We start from the raw sequence: 27,284 nt of genomic DNA, 5'->3' as shown, positions 1-27,284 counted from the left end.
AGGGCTCAAAGGCCTAACCTTTTCAGTACTCATTTTGTATAACTCTCATTGAAATTGAATCACTTCATAGTCACACATTTCCATATAATTTATTTTCTGTGACTTCATAGTTACAGAGTTAAATAGGCTGAAAAAAAGACACATATGTCTGGCTTTCACAAACTCTAGCAGTTTTTTTCCAGAAGAAGACTAAATAAATCCCTGGGCAATTGTATTTTGCCTCAATGGTGCTAAAAATCCGTCCACACCCTACAAAGGAATTTTTTTTTTCTATTTTATCCTTCAGTATCTATTTTTTGTAAAAAAAACTGTATTTAGTGATCAGCTTTTAAATTATCATACAGATTTTTCCATTACATCTTCATATGCCTGGGCATTCCAAAATGAAATCACTGTAAAAAATCCATAAACTTACTGTAAAATTGGCTTTTCTCTATACACTCCTTGGTATAACAGGTGTATTTATTGCATCTTTATTTTAACCCTGTATTTATTTACACATAATGACTTCATCATATACATAATAAGTCATCTCTAATATATTTTTTTCCATACTAAATTTTTTAACCCTTTCTAAGGGCTCATTCACATGTGTGTTAATTATGAAGAATGAAGCAATGCCCATTAACTTGCCTATAACATTTAAACTGTGTTTTGTATGCATTTCTGAAGCATTGGAAAAGCATCAAGAATATTTGTTAAGTGCTAGTTCGCACCAGATGCAGTCTGGTGCTTTCTTTCTGCATGAAAAATGCATGCACAGTGCTTTCCATGTATTCCAGTGGCCCTAGTTCACACTGGTGCAGTTAGCTCCAGTCAGTTTTTACTGCGCTGTCAGCAAAAACTCATCCAGAACATATCTGAAATGCATTTTTGTGGTGTGAACTGGACCTAAATGCCCACGAAAGTGTTGTTTTTTCTAGTGGGAAGTGCTTAAAGTGGAAGTCCATGCTAAAACTAAAATCTCTGCATCTTTAGACACTCTAATACTAATGCCCTTTACACACAGTCGGAAATTCCGACGGAAAATGTCCAATCAGATTATATTTTCGGGAAAATCCAATCGTGTATGGGCTCTATCAGACTTTTTCCGTTGGAAATTCCGCCGGAAAAAATTTGAGAGTAGGATCTAAAATTTTCCGAGAAAAAAATCGGATTTTTCCGATCGTTTGTAGAGAATTCCGACCGTCAAAGTGCCACGCATGCTCAGATCAAATTACAAGACCAAAGCTATTGGCTACTAGCCTCTACATAGTCCCGTTGTACTCAAGGAACATCACTACGTTCCAAACGATCGATTTTCCAACAACTTTGTCTGACCGCGTGTATGCAACACCAGTTTTGGACAAAATCGGTCAGAAAAAATCCGACGGATTTTGGGCCGGCATGTCCGACCGTGTGTACAAGGCATAACATATCTAGCCCGTAAAGAAAAAGTCAACATACATACCTTTTCTGCAGGCGATTCAACCTGATCCCATGCTGACCTGTCATCTACAGCTTCGCTGTGGAGGCAGGTGCATAGGACAAGTCTGACAACAGGAGCCCTATAGTAACTCTATGGGCGATGCCACTCCCCATTCATTTCACAGCTGTTGTCGGCCGTGTCCTCTTCTGCCACTGGAGATCGGTTCAGATCGCCTGCAGAAAAAGTATCTATACTGATTTTTTCTTTACAGAGCTAGATAGGTTAGTGTTAGAATGTTGGTGTCAATAAATGCAGGGATTTTAGTTTTAGCATGGACTGCAACTCTAAAGGGAAAGTGATGCAGCGGAAATGATCTGCATTAAAGCAAAGCTCCACTCAAAAGAGAAAGCTACACTTATCTGCTTATGCCCCCCCCCCCGCTACATTTGGCACCTTTACGGTAGTAAGGGGGGGCAGGAAACTCTCCATCCCTTTTATTATTTTGTTGTTTGCCTTTGAACCTTTTCCAAATCTCTTATGTCATTTTTACAACTTGGCACCCAAAGCAATACTCACACTCTACATATTCCAGATGCAACCTTATAAATGATTTGTGACTTATTTATTCTACTTTAATAAATCCATTCATCATCAGAATTCTCAGTTTCATATTAAAGAAAGGAAAATGACTATGTATAATTCTGCTGAATGTAGAATATTTTAGAGTGTATGATACCTTTTAAGCTCAAAGTATTTTTATGTAACAGCACAGAGTAGAGGTTCACTTGAGATTACTGAGATAACAATTTTAATTATTTTGTGCAATGTATTTACTGTGATAAAATATTCAGTGCACAGTATGCAAAGAGCGCATTCTGTTACTATACAAGTTTACTGTACTTTTGATGTGTCATTTACAGTTCACCTGTACAAATGCGGTGCCAAGAGACCAAGCTGTGGCCTGTGCTTGAAGGCTGATCCCGATTTTGAATGTGGTTGGTGTGCTGGAGAAGGGAAATGTACACTGAAGCAGCATTGCTTACCTACAGAAAACCCTTGGCTTGAGCTATCAGGAACCCATGCTAAGTGTGCAAATCCAAGAATAACACAAGTGAGTATAAAGAAGCAGTTTGACACAAAGTTCAACACACACACACACACACACACACACACATATATATATATATATATATATATATATATATATATATATATATATATATATATATATATAAGCCTGCTCAGCATGTGGACTTTATGATGTTTACAACTTTAATTTCTATTTCACAGATATATAATGTTATAGTTCACTACATGATCTGTTTCTTCCAATAAATGTCGGTCCTTTATACAACTTCAGTGTGCTATCGGAGTATTATTTGTTGGTGTAGAGATCTAGCTAACAGTAATTTAGGAAAATGTATTAGGGTCTCTCTAAAAGAAATATAGTGTACACACAGCAAAGAAATAAGAGGAGGAAATATAATAGGCTAAGGTTCTTTTCCGTTGGCTGTGTTGATGCTGGCACTCTGAAAATTAGAGGACTATAAAATTGTTCGGATGCAAAACAGTTCCTGAGGATGACAAGCAAAGCTGTGGCATTATGCTGCTGTTAGCAGAGGGTGTAAAGCCTGACAGCTTGTTATGATCCAGTATATTTATTCCCATGTAAAAGCACCTCTGCAGACTTTGCTGGTAGACGCCTACTCTGGATATTTCATACACTGTTGTGTCTGAACTGTAATTCACTTCTCAATTAAAGTACAGGCTTGCGCATTTAGACTGCAATTTTTCCCATTTTCTGTAATAATTGTAATTTATTTGTATATAGCATTGACTTTACATGTTGAGCAGTGGCCATATGAAATAAGAAACTACACAGCTTGGAAGAAAACGTCTGTGATCAAGACAAAAGAAAATGACACTGATTTGCATTGCAGATACACAGTAATTTCAGTCTGGATATAATATCCACTGTTGACTTTGTTGGGTTAAAGCCTTGCTGTGGTTTATTTCAGATGAAGCTTTTTGCATGTTTTAGTTTCCAATACAATACACATTATTCTTCCAGATGAGCTTTCGTTTTCCATATAAAGGCACGTGGCTTTTGGTGCTATAAGCCTATATTTACCAAACATAAGCCTTGATTTGCCTCATTCATTTTACCCATGGCTGATACATCCATCTAAACAATGACAATTAAAATAAAATGGGGATGTAATAGTGGTTTGATCATACATAAGTATGCATGATATTATGAGCAGGCTGTCCCATGTTGGGATGCTACAGTTGCTTAATTATATAGTTAGAGTTAGTCAGCTTGAAAAAAGACATAAGTCCATCTAGTTCAACCAAAAAAAAAAAAAAAATCCCATATACACAATTCTTCACCCACAGTTGAGCCAGAGAAAGGCGAAAACCCCCAATTATCTTGGGTTTCTGTGACTGAGACAGGCATAACTCATCATCTAAAGACTAAGTAAACGGCACCGTCTCTTTAAATGATATGTAGTAACAGCCAGCAGAACAAAGGATCAGTTTGTGATGTAAGTAGACTACATATATATATATATATATATATATATATATATATATATATATATATATATATATATATATAAAGTGCAGTGCTATGGTGATATATCAGTGAGATGAACCCCAACCAAACAACCATATACAAGAACAAGAAAAGCTTGTGGCGTAATACACCCAGGGAAACCATACATCGGCACACACAGCTTCCGGTTAGGGATATAGACTCCAAAGGTCTGTCACAGTGTAGTTTGCAATAGATGTCCACCAGAGAAATGATGACCATAGGTTGGATTAAAACTTTCTTCCAATGGTACATTTATAAGTAGAAGAAATAGGCCACATAGTGTGATTCCATTTCAATACAAGACATTTATTGATATATACACAAGCTTTTCTGACTCATTAGGCATATGACTATTTGGGTTTAACTTTTCCGGTAAGCCTTTTACCTATCGGTGGTGGATTATCTACCTGCAAACTGTCCATACCAAGCATTTATTTTGAAGTCGCTGTATTATTGTGATCACCTGTTCATGGACTTTTATATGCACCTATGAATGCACATTTACCTTATATATCTTTTTATTTCAGAACAATATGTGTTTACTATGTTTTAACCAACCTCTTATTATTGTTCACACAAAGTATTGAGATTATACCTTAAAACATTATTTTATATGATTTTTTTATATACTTAGGAGGTTCTTGTACTGAGTATATGGTTGTTTGGTTGGGGTTCATTACTCATCATCTATACAGCGTTGATTTCTACTGTCAATACAGTTAAGTGCGGACTATACATGTGTACTTAGAAACTTGTTTGATTTGTACTATACAGAGCATCAGTATTTCGTTTTACTTTAATAGTATAAAATTTGGGAGTTTTCCTGAATGTTTTTACAAGCTGCAAGCAGTAGTGCTTTGATCTTTAGGAATTTTAGGAAAATTTAGTTACTGGTGGTAACTTGGCAGTTTAGGCGGTGCGTGCTTTCCAATATCTATACAGTATATATAAACTCAACACCATACCTTAAGGCTAACAAACAATCCTGTTGATACACCTTCAGTGTTAATACAGCCTGATTTATGCATGTCCTCAATAACTTGAACCTACAGTGGATCAGTCACCCCCTTACACTGATCAGCATACACTTCATGCTGCCTGTTCCCTTGCTTTCTGCACTTCTGTAGAGGAAAAAAAATGTTTCACTAATGATACTTTGAAAGCCTTTACTAATAATCAAAATGATCCTTTGTCAGCTTCATGAAGAATACACCAAGAAATCTGATGTAAAACCACTTTTCAGCACCGACCCCATGGATCTGTATACTGTTAGGAGAATGCTGATTTCTTTGTACAGGGAATTTTCAGCAAAGAGGTGGTGGCTGAATTATCAATTTGGAAATTAGGAAAAGAATGCCAATTAATTTCTGTATTAGCATTGATTTGATGTAATAAGTCTCCATTAATTATATTTCACATAATATCTGGCAAATGCATGAAAAATTGGCCACAACAGGATGAAATAGGGATATTTAGTGTGTTATATGAAATGTTTAATGCAACTAAAATCCTATTCAGATTAATGAGGTATGAATCAAATTAGTTTATTGAATAATATATAATATTGGATAAGCCTTCTCTTCTCCCATTAATTATTAAACTCTAACTTACATGCCAGATTATCGGCAAGCCAGCAAGACATTAGCATGGAAATGTCTCTTAATTAAACAGTACTTTGAAGAGACATTTAAAGAGTGATTGCACAGAACTCAATTTAAACTTGGGTTATTACGCTTTTGAGCTTTTGTCTCTAAGATAGTGATATTAAGGGAATTATTTACCAAAGAATATAAGTGGCAAAGCTGAACTCCAGCCTGGCCTTCAGTCTTGGACAGTTGTACAGCCTCGTCTCCTGTTCTGAAACAGCTTACTCTGATTTCACTGTAAGCTTCTTACAGCAAATTAGACAGAGACTAACTAATTTCCTGGATGGAGGATGTCCAGCATCATCTACTTATTTTCTCCCTAGTATCCCTTTCATTCATTGGATTTCAGTTCTTGCAATCATAGAGGCTCGGTATCACATGTGGACATTATCTGGGGCAGTCTGCATGCAAGTAAAAGAACTATAGGACTCAAAATTACAATAACGTTACATTTTCTACCTTTATTCCGGGCCCTTTCACACTTTTCAGGAATTGTTGTTCACATGATTGGATTATTGCAGCGAATCTGCTATTGATTTATAGAGAAAAAAAATTTCTACTACTTTAGTAATTCAGCCTTTTTTTTTTTTCTAATAAAAAGGAAAGGAATGTTTTTTGTGGATTAAAGGGCCCTTGTGGTGAGAGAAATAAGGAGCCAACCATTGCTACCCTGTAACTGAAATGGTTTGTGGGCAGGGTCTACTCTGCATGTTGGAGGGTATATTTCTAATGTACACACTCACTATTGTCCTGGACCAGGCACTCTTCTGTAGAACTCTCTGTCCCGTATTGCTGCACACCTTGTCTTCCAGAATGTAGCACTTAGAGGGGAATGCCACAGAGCCCATGTTCCTCTCCACCACTCCACCTTTCCTCTGCCACCCCAAAGACAGAATGGGGTCCTGCTGTGCACCAAGAACAGACCTCATGTTTGCACTTAATTATCACCTTCATCTCTCCTGTACCATGTGGATAAATCCTTGGGGTTTCCGTACTGCAGCTTCGGTTCTAATTGCTCCTGGGGAACCAACCACTAGTGAGTACCACCCCCTCACTACCAGCGGACCTGTCACCCATGCCTGTTACCACTTTGGGATGTCTGGCTGCTATTACATACAGTACAAAACTTCTGCATACTACCCACACATACACTGTGCATACACAGATCATCATGTTCCCATGGTGCAGTCACAATTAGACATTTTCCAGCACTAGAATAAAAGGTAAATAGCATAGAACTTTAAAAAATATCCACATTTATGATCTTTACTTCCTCTTTTCTATGGCAATTCCAATGTTTAGTGATTGCAGGTTTTAGATCCAGAGTATAAAACAAGCGGTGTAGGGACACCAGTGGTTGACAGTGTTATTATATAGTTCCAATTAAAGTGATTGTAAAGTCTTTTTTTACAATAAATAAAAAAAACATGTTATACTTACTTGCTCTGTTGCAGTGGATTGGCACAGAGCAACCTGGATCCTCCTCTTCGTGTGTGCCTCTTGTGTGCTCCTGGCCCCTCCCTCCTGTTGAATGCCTCCAAAGCAAGCAGCTGGCTTTGGGGGCACCCAAGCTGAGTCACAGCTCCCTGTGTCCATTCAGACATGGATTCCTGACCTGGCCCAGTCCCCTGTCTCTCCTGATTGGCTAGCTGACTTTGATTGACAGCAGCAGGAGCCAATGACACTGCTGCTGTGTCTCAGCCAATCAGGAGGGAAAATCTCGGATGGCTGAGACACTTATAAATGTTGCTTGGACAGAGAGGGACCTCAGGTAAGTGTTAGAATGCATTACGATAAAAAAAAGACCTTCTGCATTTACAATCCCTTTAATACTTTTCTGTATAGCTAGTTAATAAGTCAGTTATTACATCCTTTTTTACATCCTAGATGTGCTATTAGTTTGTGGCATAAAATGGTTTAAATTAAAGTTAAAAGAACATTTGGAGAAGATAATTGGGACGTTCACCAGATAAACAACAATAAGAAGCTAAAACTCACAAAACTTTGCAGAGAAATGTCATTTAGGCTCTTACTGCTTTACTTCAGTGCAAATGATATATTTCTTTTAAGAATTTTCTTCTTGCACTAATTAAAACATAAGAAGGGAAGCAATCCATCAAAGTGTAGTGTATTCAATAGCATCCTATAAAGGTTAGGAATGCTTGCAGAGGAGTTGGAGGGCACAAAGCTCAATAAGAGCTTATCACAAGTCCCTGGGGCAGCAGACTTCCACCACAGAGCTAATTATGTATTCACTGCTTAGACCTACAAGGGTTTGTGTTTGGCTTTAGGCCACTGGGATTAATGATGTTACAAAATCTACATCTTCTCCACAACCTCTGCTGGCCCCTAATCATGTGATGGGAAGAATTTTCTGTGTCATGCTGCCATTTTTATTTGATTTTAAAATTTGTTAAGCTGATCATTTTATCACAGAATAAAATATATAAGATCATTTTTTTAAATGTTACTGCTTTTGAATACTAGGAAAATCACATACATTTACAGAAATTAAATCAGGATCCCTGCTTCTCTTTCTGGTGAGTCACTGACTTGGATCAAGTAGTCTCTGAAGCCTTAAAAGTCTGAATTTCTATCTGATCACTGGCTAGGGCATCCAGGATGACAACCCTGGAATTTGTATGTTGAAAACAAGACATTGGCGGAAGCTGCCATGTCTATATCATTAAAGGTTCCATTTAGGGGATTGAAGCAATCAGTGGTGCTATGCATAATGCACACATATAATAGTCCTCTGTGCCAAAAGTGTCTTCAAAGCAACAACACTGTCTAGAAAATTCACAAAAAATAATACTTCATAATTCACTGTTGTGAGTTGTTTGAGAGTTCAACCAATGTATTCCTGTTTGCATCTGCATCCTTAGTAATCCATGTCAACATGCTAACATTCTTGTTGTCTATATATAAAGCTTGTTTTAATAAAATGCATTTTTTTTTTCAGATTATTCCTGTTACTGGTCCCCGTGAAGGAGGCACAAAAGTAACCATTCGGGGAGAAAATTTAGGCCTTGAGTTTTGGGAAATAGAAAATGATGTCAAAGTGGCAGAAGTCAAATGCACTCCATTGATTGAAGAATATATTCCTGCAGAACAGTAAGTTTTTGTTGATAATTATACACTATAGTGTTATCCATAAAAAAAATGAAGAACTTTTTTTTCCCCTAATTTACCAATCATGAATGTATATTGAAAGAATTTGGGTAACTAAAATTTCTCTTGAATGGATTATTTTCTTGTCTTCTAAACTAATCTGTGCCCATTTATCAAAACATTTATCAAAACACAAGGAAAGGGGCCAATTTTACATTAGCTATCCTGGCCTCTGAAGTCCAAATTTCAGTTTCAGCATTGTCTGTGGGTCTGGAAGTCCCCTCTGGTCACCAAAAAAAGTTAACAGCCCTTTGGAAAACTTAACATGTTTCACGCAAAATAGGGCTTCCTAGTAAGTGATGTTTGCTGTAAAATGCATCTTAGTTCTACAGTTTTCCTGAATTTACAGCATTTATGTACAAATAAAAAAGATTGCAGCAACTTCTGGTTCTAGAGAGAGGAACACATTGTGCATTGACAGGCTAAATGTGCACCTGGATATTTACAGCAGACTCACCAGGAGCAGTAACTTCCTTTTGCATTTATATGTATAATTGCAGTAACAGTCAAAGAGATTTCAAAATGTGCTTTCATTAGTGACAGCTTAATGAAGAAGTGTGTGCAGGATATGGACATTTAAATACCTATAGTTTCCCATCAAACAATAAATTGCTTTTAAAAAAGCCCCCACTGACCTCTTTGTTTTAATACTTTTAGAATTGTATGTGAAATAGGGGATGCCAAGCCAAGCCAGCATGCTGGATTCGTGGACGTCTGTGTGGGGAACTGCAGACCTCGTTTTATGGCCAGATCTTCCCTGCTCTACTACTTTGTTGTAAGTTAATGCACTCTTCTTCCTGTTGTCTGCATTGTAGTAACTTTATTTCTAGCTTTTAAGTTTTCAAACACAAGCTAAGCAAAACAAGAAAAAAACTGTAAACTTTAAATTAAACCCATACTGAGATAAATATGTAGGCTGTCAATGTTGACAATGTTGTGAATGTTGTTGCTTGGCTGGCCCAATTTCTGAGTGAGAACTGTGAAATCAACTAATCTGCATGCTTGTTCTAGGTCCAGTAAACTTAGATAGTAGTGAAGTATTTTTGGTTAATATACTAAATGTATTGAGACCCTCACTTAATAAAGTTAAAAACTTTGGAGAGTGAGGCCGCGTACACACGCGGGGACTGTTCGCTTAACTTTGTCCGCTGAACAGTGTTTCGGCGGACAGTCCGCTCGTGTGTGGGCTTCAGCGGACAGTTTCAGCGGACAGTCTGACGAACAAAGTTTTTCGGAAATTCCGAAAAACTGTCCGCTGAAACTTGGTTTGAGCGGACAGTCCGCCCGTGTGTAGGCTTGTTCGTCAAACTAAGTCTCGCGCATGCTCAGAAAGAATTTACACGCCGAAGGTTGCATTGCAGTGTATAGGACGTTGTTTTCTAGTCCCGTCGTACGTGCCGTTCACGTCATCGCGCACGGTTTCAGCGGACTGTTCGTTCGTCGTGTGTGGGCAAGTCCGTCCATGCTAATTTTGAGCGGACTGTCCGCTGAAACTGTTTGACGAACAAAGTTGAGCGAACAGTCCCCGCGTGTGTACGCGGCCTTAATGTTGAATACGCTTTGTATTTTAAGTAAAGCCGAGTTATATGCAAGGAAAAAAAAAGTATTTTTGCACAACTTATGATGCCAATGTGAACACAGCTTTATCTTATTTAGTAAGTGAACAGTCTATATTTTTTTGGTAAGTCAACCCATTTGAATCATCATGACACATAGGAGTTCATATACTAAAACTAAAGAATCCAAAATCTAGTGCAGCTGTTCATGTTGGGCAATCAACTTCTACCTTCAGCTTGTTCAACTAAAGTGGTTGTAAAGGCACAAGGTTTTTTGCATTCTTTGCATGAAGGTAAAAAAAAAACCTTCTGTGTGCAGCAGCCCCCTAATACTTACCTGAGCGCCCTCTCAATCCAACAATGTCGAACAAGAGCCTTGCTTCCCCAGGGACTTGCACTCCTGATTGGATTTTGGCAGCAGCAGGAGCAATTGGTTCCTGTTGCTGTCAATAACAGATAGTAAGACAATAAGGAGACAGAAGTCACAGGGCCAAGCCATGGCTCCATGTGTGAATGGACACACAGAGCCATGGCTTGGGTGCCCCCACAGCAAGCTGCTTGCAGGAGGGGGGCACTGGCAGGAGGGGGGAGCCAGGAGGGGCGGTTTGGACCCAAGAAGAGGAGGTCTGGGCTGCTCTGTGTAAAACCACTGCACAGAGCTGGTAAGTATAACATCTCTGTTATTTTTTTAAAACAAAAAAAAACCAAGCCTTTAATATCGCTTTAAGCTTTGACAATTGAATCAGGAAGCTGGTTTTCTATGCAGAGCTGCACCAGATTTTGCACGCTCCAGTTTTAGTAAATCAACCCCATAGTCACTGCTGATTTCAGGAAGGTGCAGCAATGGCAGCCTACATAAGTCTCTTAGTACATGTTACTTTTAAAATATGAGGTGCCATTTTGACTTCCATTGCAGTATTCCTGAGTGTGCTTGGGGTGAATTTTCATTACCAAAAGCGGTAACCCCAAGCCACTCGGGATTGCATCCCAGGATCCATGCACAGCTTACTTACCTTGTCCCCAGGATCCTGCGATGTCTCCCCCCTGTGTGTACAAGCTGTGTCTCCGCTTGATCTATCACAGTGCCAAGCTCCGTTCCCTGCGAACGTCGCAACGCACGAGGATCTAGCCCAGCGCCAAATTCCAAAAGTGAAAAGCACATAATACATACAGTACACTGTAATCTTACAGATTGAATTACTATATGAAATAATTTCACATCCCTTTTGTCCCTAATGATTTGTGTTGTGCCCTGCATGCAGTTTTATATTATATATACTGTTCTTCCTTTCTGGAAACTGGAGATTGTCCATAGCAACCAAAAAGTGTCTCTTATGTCAATAATGGCTTTAGACCAGCTAGAAAACAGCTATAATAAATTAGAATTACTCGCAGAATTAAGCGATAGTGATTTGTGGGGATATTAGTCATCAACCACTGAAAATGACAACAGCGACAATTCAGCAACTAAGCAAATGTCAGTGTTTTTAATTTTATTACATTATTGGATACATTTTATTATTATTATATTATTTGTTATAATTATAGTTATTTATTATATTATAATTTATGATTTCGTGTTTCAAACTTTATTATACTATTTAAGACTCTTGTTTGGACAGATTTAAAGTGGATGTAAACCCACTCTCATCCTTTCTAAACTACTGCAATATTGGTTATCTAGAAGGATATAAATGCCTCCTGCATGTATACTTATCTGTCAAGTGTCTCCCCTCTGTCTGCTATGAGACCCGAAAAACTGCAGATTTTGTGGGTGGGTCTGTTTTCCAGGGCTCAGTGGGTGGAGTCATGATGTCAGTAGACTCCTCGCCCACTTCTACACTCCCCTTATCAACATGCATTTTCTCCTGTGTATTTCTTACACTGAACTTCTGCTATGATCTCTAACATCCAGTCAAAACCCAGAGAATTCGCCACATGACTTCAGCATGCCAAATCCTTGCAGAGCAGCAGAAGAAAGGAGTGGGAGGGAATTAAAAAAAATAATGCATGTCTCTTAGGCTAGTGCACGAGATATGTAAATCACCTGTCACTCACAGCAAGGGGGAGGATTTGACAAAGTTTTTCTCTGTTTGTCAAGATTTATCTCACTGAACAATAAAAGAGGATTGCTCAGAGCTGGGTTAACTCTTTGTGGCAAGACTGGGCTCAAATGATAGGAAATCGTATACTCTAAATTATGACAACAACAAAAAAAATTGGGTTTACATCTACTTTAAGTGTGTTATTCGTAATAATTATAGGCCTACAATATAAAATGTCAAATTTCTATGCAAAACATTGTACCACTTTGAGCATCAAAAATCTGACATAATCATACCACCAGGGAGGTTAATATACATTTACATTATCTGCTTTTTAGCAACCAGCATGAAATGAATTATCAATCTTGAAAGAAAAAAAAATACAAGAACGATTTGGTTATAAGTCCATTATACTACAAGCTGCTTTTAAAAATTACAGTGTGAAGTTGATAAATAAATATTTTAATTCCAGACGCTAACTGCTGTACTTGCCTCTGCATTATTTCCCATAATGCTTCTTTTTGGTAAACATGGTTCTTGGAGAACATTTGTTACCCTGCTTCAATAACCCTGCGACAAAGTCCAACCCCTCAGTGAATGTATTATCTGCTTATACAATTGTTCTTATTCTTCTATATGTATAATGGCACTGCAGGATTTTTGTATGCCCGATTCCTTGTATATACAGTAAGCGTACAAGGTGTTAAGATTAATATATGCAAGCATTAAGCATACTGAGAGCTTTTTAAGACTCATGTCTTCTCCTTATAAAGTGTATCCCTTTGAGAAAAGCACTGAATGGAAGACTGATTTTTTTAATGCAACTTTATAGTTCATCACATCTATTGTTGCAACAACTTAATCCGGAAGTGTTTTTAAGTGTTCATTAACACTAAATTGCATTGGAATGCCTGTGGGAAAAACATGCGGGATCTGCACAAGCATCTAATGAGTTTGTAATGATGGAACATTTCAAGTGAAGTGTTACTGAAAATTGACTGCATTGCACACTTTCCTTAATTATTTCATCTGAAAAGGGCACATTAGAAAAGAGAGTTTATCTCTCAGAGAATTTCCCTTTGCCTCTTCATTTTGATGGGTAATGCAACTTGATTTGAGTAATTCGTTTCCTCATGAATAGCACTAAGCAAAAGCTGGATTGGCACCCAGTCTGTCTGCTGAGCTCAGCAATGTTTTTGTGCCTTAACAACTACTCTTGAGAAAATCCAGTTAACTCTAGCAGTGCGTGAACTTAACCTTGCCACTGTTAAAACATTCAAGGTAGACAGTAATGCTATTTTATTGTCTATAATACCAAAGTAATGGTATGGGATAAACTACAGAAGGGGTTTCAAGTTTCACACCAGATCAGCAAACTTCAGTGTTCAGTTTAAACTTCTGGAAATGACTGAACTTTTTTCCCCTGGAGAAGCAGAATAATATTCTGCACATAACTTTACAGTTTAAAGGATTTAGGTGCAGACAGTCATTGGTAGTAGTAAGGCAAGGCTCCATCTTAGGTTTGGCCAGTTCAACAAAAGGAAAGAACATTTGAGATTGCTAATAAACTCTTTTGAGAAACAGCAAAACACTTTCTTATCTGTATGCTGCACATTACTGTCCTACAGAATAATGCGCAAAGTCTAAATTCACAGTACAATATTTAGTTCATATGTATAATTAAAGATAAAAGGAGCCATAATGAATTATGGGAAGTAGAAAACAAAAATGATGAAAAGATGTTTGTTTAGAACTCTGTATGTATGACACTTCCATTGTATAGCAATCAATAGACAAGTATTTGCTTAGCAAAGAATGCTTGCTGTCATTAAATTAATTTTAATTATTTAATGTGCAGTTCTACTTATTTGATTAAACTGAATAAATGATTAAAACCTTCAAACTAGCAACAGCGATTGAAGAACTGGATGTCACAACATATCCATGAGCTTTTGCCTAACTGGGATTTCTGGGATTTGTGGTTTTCAAACAGCTGTTTTTTTGTTTTGGTACATCAAATTAGCTTGAAAATTTATATTCCTTTCCATTCCTATTTCCATTAAAGCAGTATTACAGACAAAAACAAACATGTATTAATTTGCAGTTTACCAATTCTTAGATGTGATGGATGCATTCATTTTGTTTTGTTTTTCTATTAAAATAACAAACATGTTATACTTGCCTGCTCTGTGCTGTAGTTTTGCACAGGACAACCCGTATCCTCCTATTCTCAGGTTGCTGGCTGGAGCTCTTGGCCTCTCCTTCCTGTTGAGTGCCCCCACAGCAAGCAACTTGCTATGGGGGCCCCAAGCCGAGCTGCAGCCCAGTGTATCCATTCAGACGCGGAGCCTTGGTTCTTGCTATGGGGGCCCCTCTCTCTCTTGATTGGCTAACTGAGTTGGATTGACAGCAGCAGGAGCCAATGGCACCACTACTGTGTCTCAGACAATCAGGAGGGAGAGTTCTGGATGGACAAGACACTCATGGACATTTCTGGATAGAGATGGGGCTCAGGTAAGTATTGGGGGCTGGGGGGTCCTGCACATAGAAAAGTTTTTATCTTAATGCATAGAATGCATTAAGCTAACAAAAAAAAAAACTTTCTGAGTTTACAACCACTTTAAGGCTCATTTATTTTCACCTGGTGATCCACCTAGTAAAGCTGGGTATACACATATCAAAATGTAGCCGATTCAGCAGGAACCGGACAAATTTTGATCCATGTGTATTGCTTCTGCTGGAAAACCTGCATTTGATTAGCCACTACAGCCGCTGATCAGTGTAGTCTGATTGGGGAGTCCCTGCTCCCAGAATACAATAGCGCAGAAGAGGAGATTTATGTTTTCTTTTTTTTTCATTCAACCCACTAGTTGAATCAAAAAAAAACTTTTGATAAATGCTCAGCTTAAGTCTCAGCTTTTTCTTACTTTAAAGTGGTTGCAAACCCTCACATATACCAAGTGAAGTGAAAAGCCTCAGGTGATAGAGATTAAACTCTGATTCCTCCTGTATTGATTTGTATTGTAAGTGTACTGTCTGCCCTCATGTTGTAAAGAGCTGTGCAAACTGTTGGCACTATATAAATCCTGTATAATAATAATAATTATAAACAAATCCTCCTACATTGGCTTTATTTGTTTATTAGCAGTCTTCCCCTCTCTACCCCCCTTCAGAAATTGTGTTAAAAATCTTTATTCATCTGTCTCAGCACATAGGGAAGGGGCGGAGAGACTGCAGTGTGTGAGGGCTGATTGGAGGAAAGAATAGACAAGCTCCATTCTGAGCTCTCATTTATCTCATCTCATTTATCTCATTTATCATTTTTCATTTATCATTTATCTCATTTATCAAATTTATCTCGTGTGTTGGGAAAACTTGTCAGAAGTGACTAATGCTGATAACAGAGGAACAAAGCACCAGAGAGAAACGGCACTCAGAGCTTTGGAGAGAGATAATTAAGCACTACAAATATATGTGTTTAGTTCAAAATCCGCGACTGGGTTTACAACAACTACACTAAACTGTCAAGACAAAGTAGCAGTTAGAGGATCGTCTGGACAGGTTTGCTTTTTCTCAGTCATTCAAAACATTTATCCCAATAGGAAAAAAAAGTTAGCTGTAACTGCTTTTAGAGTGTTAGGCAGGCCATACACAGTTCAAATTTCTATCTAGCAACTTTGGTACAACCAGCATGCCGGGTTTTACCTATGATTATCATTAGTGGCTGCTATACCAGCTAGCAATAATCACTGTCTTCTCCCGACGAGGATGCCCCCACTGCCCATTGCCAGGAGAAGACAATGACCCAATAGGATAGAGTCTCACAACAACATTGTCTTTGTTAATGGGGGAATAAAGCAAATTTCTTCCCTGCAACCTATGGTTGCAAGAAATACATTTGCTCCATGTATGTCTGGCCTTAGCTGGAGTTCAACTTCAATTTGCTAATCTAGTCTATGTGATGTCTGCTAGTCTATATATCTCCTCAGACTGACAATACTGCTGTCCAAATGTGCCTGCTTTACTACTTCACCGAGAATACAGACACCCTAAGACAGGAAATGCGTTAACGGCATGATCACCTGGTGAAATGAAGGAAAACAAAGCCCTAAGAAGGAAAACAAATGCAGCCACCACATCTAAGGATTGGTAAACTGAAATAGTCTGCAAAAATGCACTCATAAGAAAAAGCAGCAAAAAGATTGATGTGAAGACCAGAGTATCTCACAACCCCCCTGGGGTTGTTTTACAAAACTGGAGAGTGCAAAATCTGGTGCAACTCTGCATAGAAACTAATCAGCTTTCAGATATGTTGTCAACACTTAAATAAACAAATTGAAGATAGAGGTTGATTGGCTACCGTGCATAGCTGCACCAGAGTTTTGATAAATCAACCCCACTATGTGGATGAAGATCCAGTCCTGCCGGTGTTGTTTGTTTTTTGAGGTTAAGACTGATATAAAGCCAATCTAACCTTCAACTTTTCTGTGTTCCAATCCCCAGCAACTCCAAAAATTAAACACAGACATGCAGCATAACAGTAAAATGTGGAACTATTGCAGCAGTTTTAGTACAACAAATAAAAGTTGCTTAATAAATGGTGTGTAACACCAAGGATACACTATCCTTGGGTTGGCAAAATAAAAATAAAAAAAACAGAAAGAGCATCATGTGTTACAGTAAACAACATTTCCATTGACAAAGATCCCAAATTGTAGATGATGCCAAACAGAACTGCACATGCCATCTTACTTCTTTGTGGATTGGTTTTCCAGTTTAGATTGACAGTGTATATTTGGAAACACACGAGTGGCAGAACACCTTGGGATAATATGTTCTCTAAATTTCTATTCTATCTCTCAGCAAGGTATTCTTTTGTTTGCCTGACTAAAACAATCAAACATGATATCTCTTTTTCTGATCACACTGCAAATAGAAAATAAAACATTCATAACTATACCTTTGAATAATTGATGCTCCTTTGTGTCACTTAACTTTTGGATAATAACTTTTCTGTCTGTAATTCTGATGGTTTTCTATCACTGGAATTTTTTCACCATTTTGTGTGTGACTTTTTGAGCTGAATCTCACATGCCCACACTGTTCACAGTAAAGTGAATAAAGAAACTATGGTACAAAAATGAAGTAAAATACAACCATGTGCATGACATGTTGGGGTAATATAACCACTTCACAATATTATTCAATTAAAAGTATTAATCTATAAGTATTGTATTGACTTTGAGCTATAGATAGATTCTGTAACTACTGACTTTTAAGAAACAGATATTTACCAGTCCATGGAGACCAGTGCTGTCTTCCCCACAGTCTGTTCCGTGCTGGGCTTTGGCTCTCTGGTGCCACCATCTTGAAGCTGGGAGCCAGATATAATTTTCTGATATCTCATAGTTGGCTTTGCAATATGCATGCACAAGTCAGGAAAGTGCAGCGAGACTAGTTTTGTAGCCCCCTGGGGTGTGTAATATGTCCCAGGAGGGTGTGGAGTGGACAGGAGGAGGGCGGGTCTTGTGCATGCTATTCTCGCCTAAGGGAGGATTGAGAAATTGAGAGTGGGTCCCTGTCAAAAAAAGGTATCCATCCTCTGAAAAAAAAAAGCTGCAAATGTTTTAGATGCTGGAGGCAAAAAAAGAGATGAGCTACATTCATTTTTGGATGAAAGTCTGCTTTAAGTTCGTAAGCATGCTACATAGTGTTTAGGCAAATCTGTGCATATGTTTAATTGTTTAATTTGTGTATATTTAAAGCTGTACCCAAAATGTATTTTTTCATGTGGCCAGAGCAGTAAATGATAAAACCTGTCAGTTTTTTACACTGTCTGTGTCCCCACTGGTCACATATATCTTCTCTATATGTCCATTGTTATTGGGGCTGGAAGTGACAGGAAATATAAAAGGTTTAGTAGTCACCAGAACAGGAAGAGGGTGGAAATCTTGCAGTGGGGATATCTGTTCTGGGGATAACTGTCTAAAGAGGGAACTCCGTTAAATTTGGAGTGATTAAGGGCATCTGCCAAGGAACTATTCTTTGCATCAAGTGAGGTTGAGCTTGCATTCCCATACAAATTTACTGAAAAACAAAACCCTCTTGAAGCAGTTCAAATGCAGATCAGAAGTAGGTCAACTGCAGGTAAAATGAATGAGCTCAGAAGCTTTTCAAACTGATGTTAAACTAATGCCATCAACAAAGGCCCAAAGCCTGTTGACACAGGGCTTTGCTTTTGCTCTGTATCTGGAGAAGAACTTAAATGGGAATATCCAAAATAGATTACAGATGGTAAAAAAGTCAATCCTCAGAAGTACTGCAAGTCTGTCTCTAATCTATTAACAGTTATCTCCAGGGCAAAGGGGTTGATTTACTAAAGGCAAAAAGACTGTGCACTTGACAAGTGCGGTTGAACTCATTTTCACCAGAAAAGTGAATGTTTTGAAGCTCTGCTGATTTCCATCATCCATTCCTGTTCATGTGAAGTGAAGCTTGAACACATTCAGTAAGTTCTGGGGGAAAACAAGCGGAATTGCAAGTGCAAAATGCACAGGCTATTTGCCTTTAGTAAATCAACCCCGAGTCTTATTGTGTTTGGACTCAGGAATATGGATGGCCTCTAAAGGGCATGTCAATGGGTATGTGTATTAGAGCAAGGGTTGCACCATCATTCAAGACTTAATGAGATAAAGGGTTTTGGGAGCTTGGTCCCCAGCCAGGGTTTACCAAGGAAAAGAGGAGAAAATTAACTATCTCGGTACAGTGTAAAGAAGGATACATGTGATATATATAAACAACATATAACATTTAGAAAAAGTTTATTGATACATAGTACATGACCAGAAGAGTCAGTAGTAAATTAAAAACATAGGTGACTTGGTCATGGACAGTGTTTTGACTAGTTTCGTGGACTGAGCCGCTTCATCAGGGAAAGCATCTGTAATTTAATCGACACAAGATCAATGACAATATAGTCAGTCATATACAAAAATGCTGCATATCCGTATGTGTTTTACAGAATGATATTAATAAGTAGGGATGGGGAACGTAATGGGCGCAGCATGGTGTCGGGGGGGCGGGGTAACCCCTTTACATCCCCAGATGGCCCTGCCCTCAGCTATATAACAGCTGTCACTGAGAGGAAGAAGCATCAATCGGCGGGAGCCTCCCGTGGAGGCGGAGCTGTTGGGCCTTTTTTCTTCTTTTTTCAGCTCTTCGGGCGACGTGAGATGGATCTACATCGCGGGTCATTTTATTTTTTTATTTTTTAATAAAGGACTTGTCTCAAAGTGTCTCTTGTCTTTTTTTTATATTGTTGCCACTTTTTTGTGAATTGGTAGGGGTACAATGTACCCTTTATCAATTCACATAGGGGGGAGGCCGGGATCTGGGGGTCCCCTTATTAAAGGGGGCTTCTAGATTCCAATAAGCCCCCACCCACAGACCCCCACAACCACCAGGCAAGGGTTGTGGGATGAGGCCCTTGTCCCCATCAACATGGGGACAAGAGGCTTTGGGGGTTACTCCAAAGCACCCTCCCATTGTTGAGGGCATGTGGCCTGGTACGGTTCAGGAGGGGGAGCACTCTCTCGTCTCCATCCTCTTTTCCTGTGTATGCTCAGATGAGGGTCTGGTATGGATTTTGGGGGGACCCCTACGCCATTAATTTTTTTAATTTGGAGCAGGGTTCCCCTTAATATTCATACCAGACCTGAAGAGCCTGGTATGGATTTTGGGGGACCCCCACACAATTTAAAAAAAAACTGGTTTGAGGTTCCCCTTAATATTCATACCAGACCCAAAGGGCCAGGTAATGGACTGGGGGGAACCCGTGCCATTTTTTTCAATGAGTTTTATCTATATTTCCAAGACCCGACAATTCATTACAGCCGTGATCAGTTTCAAATTCCTTTTTTTCCTTTAGATTCCTTTAGAAATGTCATTTTGCTGTGGTACTGTTCTAAACACAGGACAACTGTGCCACTTTACAGGTATACTATAGACACCCCCCAGGCACGATATTTAAAGGAATATTTATTGTTTCACTTTAAGCATTATTAAAATCACTGCTTGTTTTAAAAAAAAAAAATTTGCATTCATAATTTCCCCAGGGGCAGGACCTGGGTTCCCAAACACTTTTTATGACAATAACTTGCATATAAGCCTTTAAAATTAGCAGTTTTGATTTTTCATGTTCCTGTCCATAAAGAGAAAACTGTGTTTTTTAAGTTTGAATAAAGCAGTAAGGCTGGCCATAGATGGTTCAAATCTGGAGATTTGAGCCATGCGAGGACAGGCTGTATGTACCAAGTTGATTAATCAACTTGGGTACAACCAGCCTGCCAGATTCATGCTAGAGGCTGCTATAGCCGCTAGCAATAATCAATGTCTTCTTCCAGCAGAGACCGCTTCCCCCGCCCCCCTTCCGGGAAGAGACAATTGCTTGGCAGGAGGGATTCCCCTGTCAGCACTGTCTATGTTGATGAGGGATCATGCAAATTTCTTTCCTGCAACCTTGGGTTGCAGGAAAGAAATTTGCATGATCAATCCATTAACAAGTTCACACTGTCTATAGGGTCAATAGACCCTCTATCAACTTTTTATTTCTGTCTGTGTCCCCATTGGGAAGATATACCCTTTCTATTTGAACTGGTCACCATTGCCACCAAGACAGAAAGGGTGAAATCCAAAACTTTATGAGTTGTCACATGAACAAAAGGTGAGGGTTAACCTTCCAATAGGAACACCTGTTTAGGTGACAGCTGTCTAAGAAGGGAATTCCCCTTACTTAGAAAACTACACTTGTATAGACAGGAAATGATGGCATATCATTTCAATGGTTTACATAAGAACAACCTGCAAAGGGTTTTAACCCTTTCTTATTCTATAGAAATTGCATTTTGTATTACAGTTTTGGCTACAAATAGACTAAAATGGATCAGGGGGAGCATTGTTAGAGCATGTGTCTAGGTGGAATTAACATTAAAAAGCAAACTTACTTTTTGCATGTCTTTAACTGGAGCTATGTGACATACATTTCCATAAAATAATAGGTATTTTTGCACTTCTAGAATGAAATAATAAAAATGGCCGACTAAATGCTTAAATTATAAACTAAATCCAGATCATACTGATTAAAGGATATTTACCACATCCTGGGATATGTTTGTGCTGTATCTAAGAGACAAACCCAAACCAGTGAAAACAAATTAAATATATTCTTGGACTAAGTTATTTAAATAGAAGACTCAACATCTTGTCTTTCCTAGAAATAATGAAATGTATAAATTATTTCCCCTTATGAGTGGCCTTCTGTTAAGAAAGTGGCATTGAGGCATGTTGTCTCTGTTTCATCTTTTCTCCTAGTGAGCTTGTGACTTATACAATGGGAGATGTTTTAATGTCATTGTATAAATGTTCATAGTCATTTTTCCTCTAAATTCACAGTATGTGAATACAAGAATAACAAGGAATATGCGCTATTACGTAAGAACTCTTTGTGCTTCCAGTCTTACTAGAAAAGTGGAACATTTTTTAACACTAAACTCTGTTTAAATCATCATAAATCTTCCAGAAAGAACACTTTAATACCTAACTGTTTAAAATAAATATAACTCTCACTTTTTATTAACTCTTTTCTAGTTTAACTGTTTTCTCTTGTATAATTATCAGTCACACATTTTATACCTAACATCAGTATAGATTCCAAATAAGCCTACTTATGCTTTGACACTATAATCTAAGCCAGGATAAAACCAGTAAAACAAGAAAATGTCATATCGAACACCTGTGTTCCTGACAGAGGGTTGTTCTTTTTGGCACCAAAGCTTGTGAAGGACAGTCAGTCTTGCTTGTTATCATACTTATTTCTATGCAGTAATGGTTCCTTTGTACTAATGTTGTCCTCTATAAGTGATCTTTATTGTATCACTTTTCAAAAGGCCTTTGAAAAGTGGTGAGGAAGTATTATATCCCTTAAAAGTCATCACAGTAACATCACAGCTGAAGGCCACGTTCAGCGAGAGGGAATTCCCACCTACTGTGCCAGAGGGGATATTGTTTGCCTCACAAAACATTGTGTCCATGGTATATACAGCATATACCACTGTACAGCTGCCTTTGCAACTTAAGGGGGCTTTGGAAGGGTGGGAGAGGACTATAAAAATGGGAGGTTGAGCCACCACCCCACCCTCCACCTTCACAAAAGCCCCCAAGCAAAGGCAGCCTCACAGGGGTATCTATGCACAAACAAAGTGTAAACTAGGCCTTACTCTAACATTACCATGTGGTGTATTTTCATTTTGATAATTGTTCTTTTCAAGCTATGTGCTTTCTATTCAAACACATCTCTGAATTCAAATGGAAAATTAAGTCCTTGACAAGAAAAGGCTGTGTTTGACCCGCTTTGCCTGCAATTCAGTACACTTGAGTAGGGCATGTTGTACCTAATGGCTAAACGGCACAACTCAAAGCAAGTCAAATACATCTTCGGAACTGCCTTGTTTTCCAAACACACATTAAACCTTATACAAGTGGTCAATTCAAGGCGTCAAATACATGCTTCTTGAACTTCATCTTATTAGTTACATCAGGGACTAAAGAATCTATAATAAAAACAAAAAAATAAGAAGGTGCACCTTCCTAGTTAATTATCACAAGACTTTTTTTTAAGAAAACCTAATTCCAATGTACTCTCAAAGGTACATGATAGAGTGCATGTAACATAATCCAGTAGCAACTCTGAATACTTGTCCATCCACAGGGACATAGCTTACGCATTTCATGGGCTATGCCCTCTTCTTCAGAACTTCAGGGGTGTTGGGCCTTCTTCTTTTGCTTTTATTTCAGTGTTGGTTTTCCCCCAATCTGTAATGGGCAGAAAGGCTGTGTGGTCTGCAGCACTGCTCTTGGCCTGCACTCACCATCTTGAGGGACTTTTTTACCTGTAGCACTGTTTTGTTTTGTAAGGAATCTATACCTATTCATGGGTCTCCAAATACCAATGCACAAAATGTAAGCTTGGGCACATCCCTCGTTTAAAGTCATATGTTGTGGTCCACAATAGAGTCACCATGGCACTAACTGTGATAACTTAATAAGAAAAGATAAGCATGTGTATACGTTTTGAGGATGTTATTAATTCACCGATATACAATTAATAGAATTTGAAATAAAAGCCATGCTAGGATAATGTAGTTAAAATGCCACTTTCCAGACCCAAATTTTGAAAGTCACACAGAGCCAAGCAATAGCAGGTTCAGCTTTCATATAGCCACTGACTCCATTGTTTGTGCATATTCTGTCACTTCTGCATAACTCATCACTTGAATGCAGATGTTCTCCTCTCCTGCAGTCCTTAGGAGTTTTTCCATTAAAATGCTAATCTAAGTATACACTCCAGATTTTCATTTCTGAAATAGGCATTTTTTATGCTTTATTTCTGTATCATTGTGATCTCCTGTATCAGAATGTAATCATATGTTATCGCATTCTAAATACAAAAATGAATCTCCTTAGTCTGATGGTTTTAGTGGTCCCTGAAAGGTTAACTCCACAACAGGGCTGAAAAAGCGATCAAGGGAATTTACATCTTGCTAGAAATATATCTGGGCTATTACTATGAGGCACAGTAGGGCAAGCCTTACATCACATATGTAAAATCAAAAAACAACTCCAGGAACCAAGAAAAATCATTAAAGAAGAATTCCAGTTAAGATTTAGTTTTCTTATCCTTGCTCTATGTTCTGCATGCAGGGCATCTTTGTGGACTCTCCTCCGGCAATAGCTCCGTGGGAACTCCCAACTGTGCTTCATGAACCTCAGCAGCTGCTTACTGTCATGGCCAGGTGTTGTAAAGTGGCTCTAAAACCTGAAGGCTTTCTACCTTAATGCATTCTCTGTATTAAAATGATATTAAGGTCTTGGGTTTTAAAAATAACAAACATGTTATACTTACCTGCTCTGTGCATTGGTTTTGCACAGAGCAGCCCAAATCCTCCTCTTCTTGGATCCCCGTCTGCGTTCATGGCCCCTCCCTCCTGCCCCCACAGCATGCAGATTGCTATGGGGGCACACGGGCCAAGCTGCAGCTCTATGGACACTGAAACCCGGCTCACCCCCCCCCCCCCTCCCCTCTCCTCAATGACTTTGATTGACAGCAGCAGGAGCCAGTGGCACCCCGCTGCTGTTTTCGCCAATGAGGAGGAAGAGTCCCAGATAGAGCCGAGACTCTCATGCAACATTGCTGGTTCAAGATGGGGTTTAGGTAAGTATTGGGGGGGGGGACTGAGGGGGGCTGCTGCACACAGAAGGTTTTTTATCCTAATGCATAGAAAGGTAAAAATACCCCCCCCAGTCTTGACCTTACCTAAGCCCAATCTTGATCTAGCGATGTGTTATTGGCTCCCATTGCTGTCAATTACAGCCAGTAAGAAGGGGGCGGAAGTGGAGCAGAGCACAATTGCCTTCATAGCAAATGGCTTGCCTTTTGTGGGTACCCAGCAAGCAGGGGGAAGCAACCAGGATCATCGGCGGGGGACCCGAGAAAGAAGAGAATGGTTGGGCTGCTTGGGCAAAACTATTGCACAGAGCAGGTAATTATTACATGTGTGTGGGGGGTTTGCAATCTCTTTAATGCCCCCCATAATCTCATGATGCAGCTATGGCAGCCATTGGTCTTTACTAGTGGCCCAAACAGCCCAGTTTCAATGCCCAAAGCAGCTTGAACTGCTAGAATGTTTTAGATACACTGCAGAGACACTGTGGAATGGAGTTAAAACATTTAACTGCTTGGCTGTGATACTTGGAATTACATCTTGTGCACCACAGTAGAGAAAGTGCTTATATAAATGTGTCTAGAGTGCTCTTGTACTTGGGAGAAAATAGCCCAGGAGACATTGTGAGATGGTATAATCATCCATGCATGCTGAGCTCTAATATATATGTCTAGTTTTAGACCATACTGCTGTTGACCAAATGGTACTTGTAATGTTAAGCATAGTGAAGCTAATGACTACTCTACTATCATTGAGTAGGTGGAAAAGTTGCACACTAAAACTCTAGCTGCAGTTTACACTTCAAGGATCCAATACAAGAATTCAAAAATGTATTGTCATTATACAATCACAGGTCATGCAATGCAATTGTATTCAGTACTGAGTATTCAGTGTCCTTGTGCTTCAATAAAAATCAAATAGTAGAGGTCAGTAAGGACTATCTGAGAAGATAACCTCCTACAACTACATTTGTAAAACAGAGAACTGTTTAAAAATAAAGAGAAACTGGAAATATAAATATTCAGATTAGCTGAAAAGAAACTAAAGTAAAAAAAAATATATACAAATCTTAATTGTGTAATACTATATACTGTAGATATATAAGGGTGGAATTTGGTAAAATTGGAGCAGCCAGAATCTGAAGCAGTTGTACATGGTAACCAATCAGCTTTGATCTTTAGGAGTTAAGCTTTGACAATGGAAGATGGAAGCCATGCAAAGCTGCTCCAGATTCTGACTGCTCCAGTCTTAGTAAATTCCTTTCACAATACATGTCCAATTGAAAATATCAATAAATAAAATAACTTTTTTCTCCTTACAGACGTTGGCTTTGTCAAAGTTAGAGCCCACCCAAGGACCCGTCTCAGGAGGGACACAAGTGACTATCACTGGAACAAACTTAAGTGCAGGAAGCAGTGTGAAAGTGATGTTTGGGGGACAGCCATGCATTTTTGACAGGTAACATTGCCTTTGTCATTTAATGTTGATTGTTTGCATTGAATATATCTCACTTTTTCTTTTTTTTTTTTTTTTTTAATGTGACCATAGTTTATCTGTGGTGCTCAGATTAGACATATGTTCATTTTTTATTCTTTGCATTATTTATCAAGCATAGTAAAATTAAACCACAAGAGTAAAATAAAATTTAGTTATATAACTGTGTGTATAAAACATCAAAACTGTTTCATAATGATCTGCAATCTTGCAAGTGATTTGCAAGATTAAAGCAGTGACATGAGACAGTCACATACTAAATGTATTAGTATTCAATAGTTTTATGATTTGTCAGATAATGTTCTTTTAATGCAGTTTTTCTTGAGAATATATTATGAAGCATACATAATATATTCAGATTAAGGTTACAGGCTATTTCACAAAGTGCTTTAAATCTGCACAAAATTATCTTGTTCTCATTTGTATGATAAAAAAGGAAACCAGTAATAGGATTAACTTATTTTTTCCTTCTTTGGTATTTATGATAGCTCTTTAGATCAGACTTGAAGGGAAGTGGACCTAAATACCCAAAGTGAAAAAGGTGGATGTAGTCATTATGAAAGGCATGCAGCAATTTTTTCAGCCTTAGGAATATATACTGTAGTGTATAAAAGGACATGTGTTATCATAGTGGAATAAAGTTGATGTAAATGGGTTGTTGTGCAGAAAAGGACATTTGAGTTTATTTCCCGTATTACAGTATATTGTACTGCCTTATAGCGTTATCAAATCATGTATCTTCTTCAATTTCCGCATTTACCTAGCCCTGTTCATGACACTCCTCAATTTATTTTTGGTCCTATTCAGATGTCCCTAGATGAGGTTCCATTCACAATTCACAATTTGGAATTGCTGGCAGAACTTGTGATGTGCATTAGGTGCCATTATCTTTTAAGGAGCTTTTAGGAGGTTCTTTTTTGGTGACAAACATGCATAGGGCATTCCATTCAAGTGAATGGGTTAGCCCTATGCAACACGAATGCCATTGAAACTCACTGAAGTCTTGTGGTAGACTTCATTTTGAAAGACGATCCCAATGCATTAATAGAGTAGCAAGCAATGTACCTGCACTGCAGCATTCCACAAT

The 27,284-nt window shown here is 38.5% G+C and overlaps 1 protein-coding gene across 1 annotated transcript in view; it reads left to right on the top strand.

Moving 5' to 3' along the window:
• The window catches only part of PLXNA4 (plexin A4), a 946,574-nt gene that overhangs the window by 761,868 nt on the left and 157,422 nt on the right, over nucleotides 1-27,284 (top strand). The window contains exons 12-15 of the mRNA XM_077468718.1: nucleotides 2,329-2,519; nucleotides 8,616-8,767; nucleotides 9,482-9,599; nucleotides 26,025-26,161. Coding sequence (XP_077324844.1) covers nucleotides 2,329-2,519; nucleotides 8,616-8,767; nucleotides 9,482-9,599; nucleotides 26,025-26,161 — 598 coding nt within the window. The remainder of the gene's footprint in view (nucleotides 1-2,328; nucleotides 2,520-8,615; nucleotides 8,768-9,481; nucleotides 9,600-26,024; nucleotides 26,162-27,284) is intronic.

Source organism: Lithobates pipiens, unplaced genomic scaffold, assembly GCF_037356315.1.
Source record: "Lithobates pipiens isolate NorthernLeopardFrog02 unplaced genomic scaffold, aLitPip1_a1.2 Scaffold_8, whole genome shotgun sequence".
NCBI classification, from domain to species: Eukaryota; Metazoa; Chordata; class Amphibia; order Anura; family Ranidae; genus Lithobates; species Lithobates pipiens.
The sequence above is the reverse complement of the archived record's forward strand: the minus strand, read 5'-3'. Positions and strand labels throughout refer to the sequence as shown.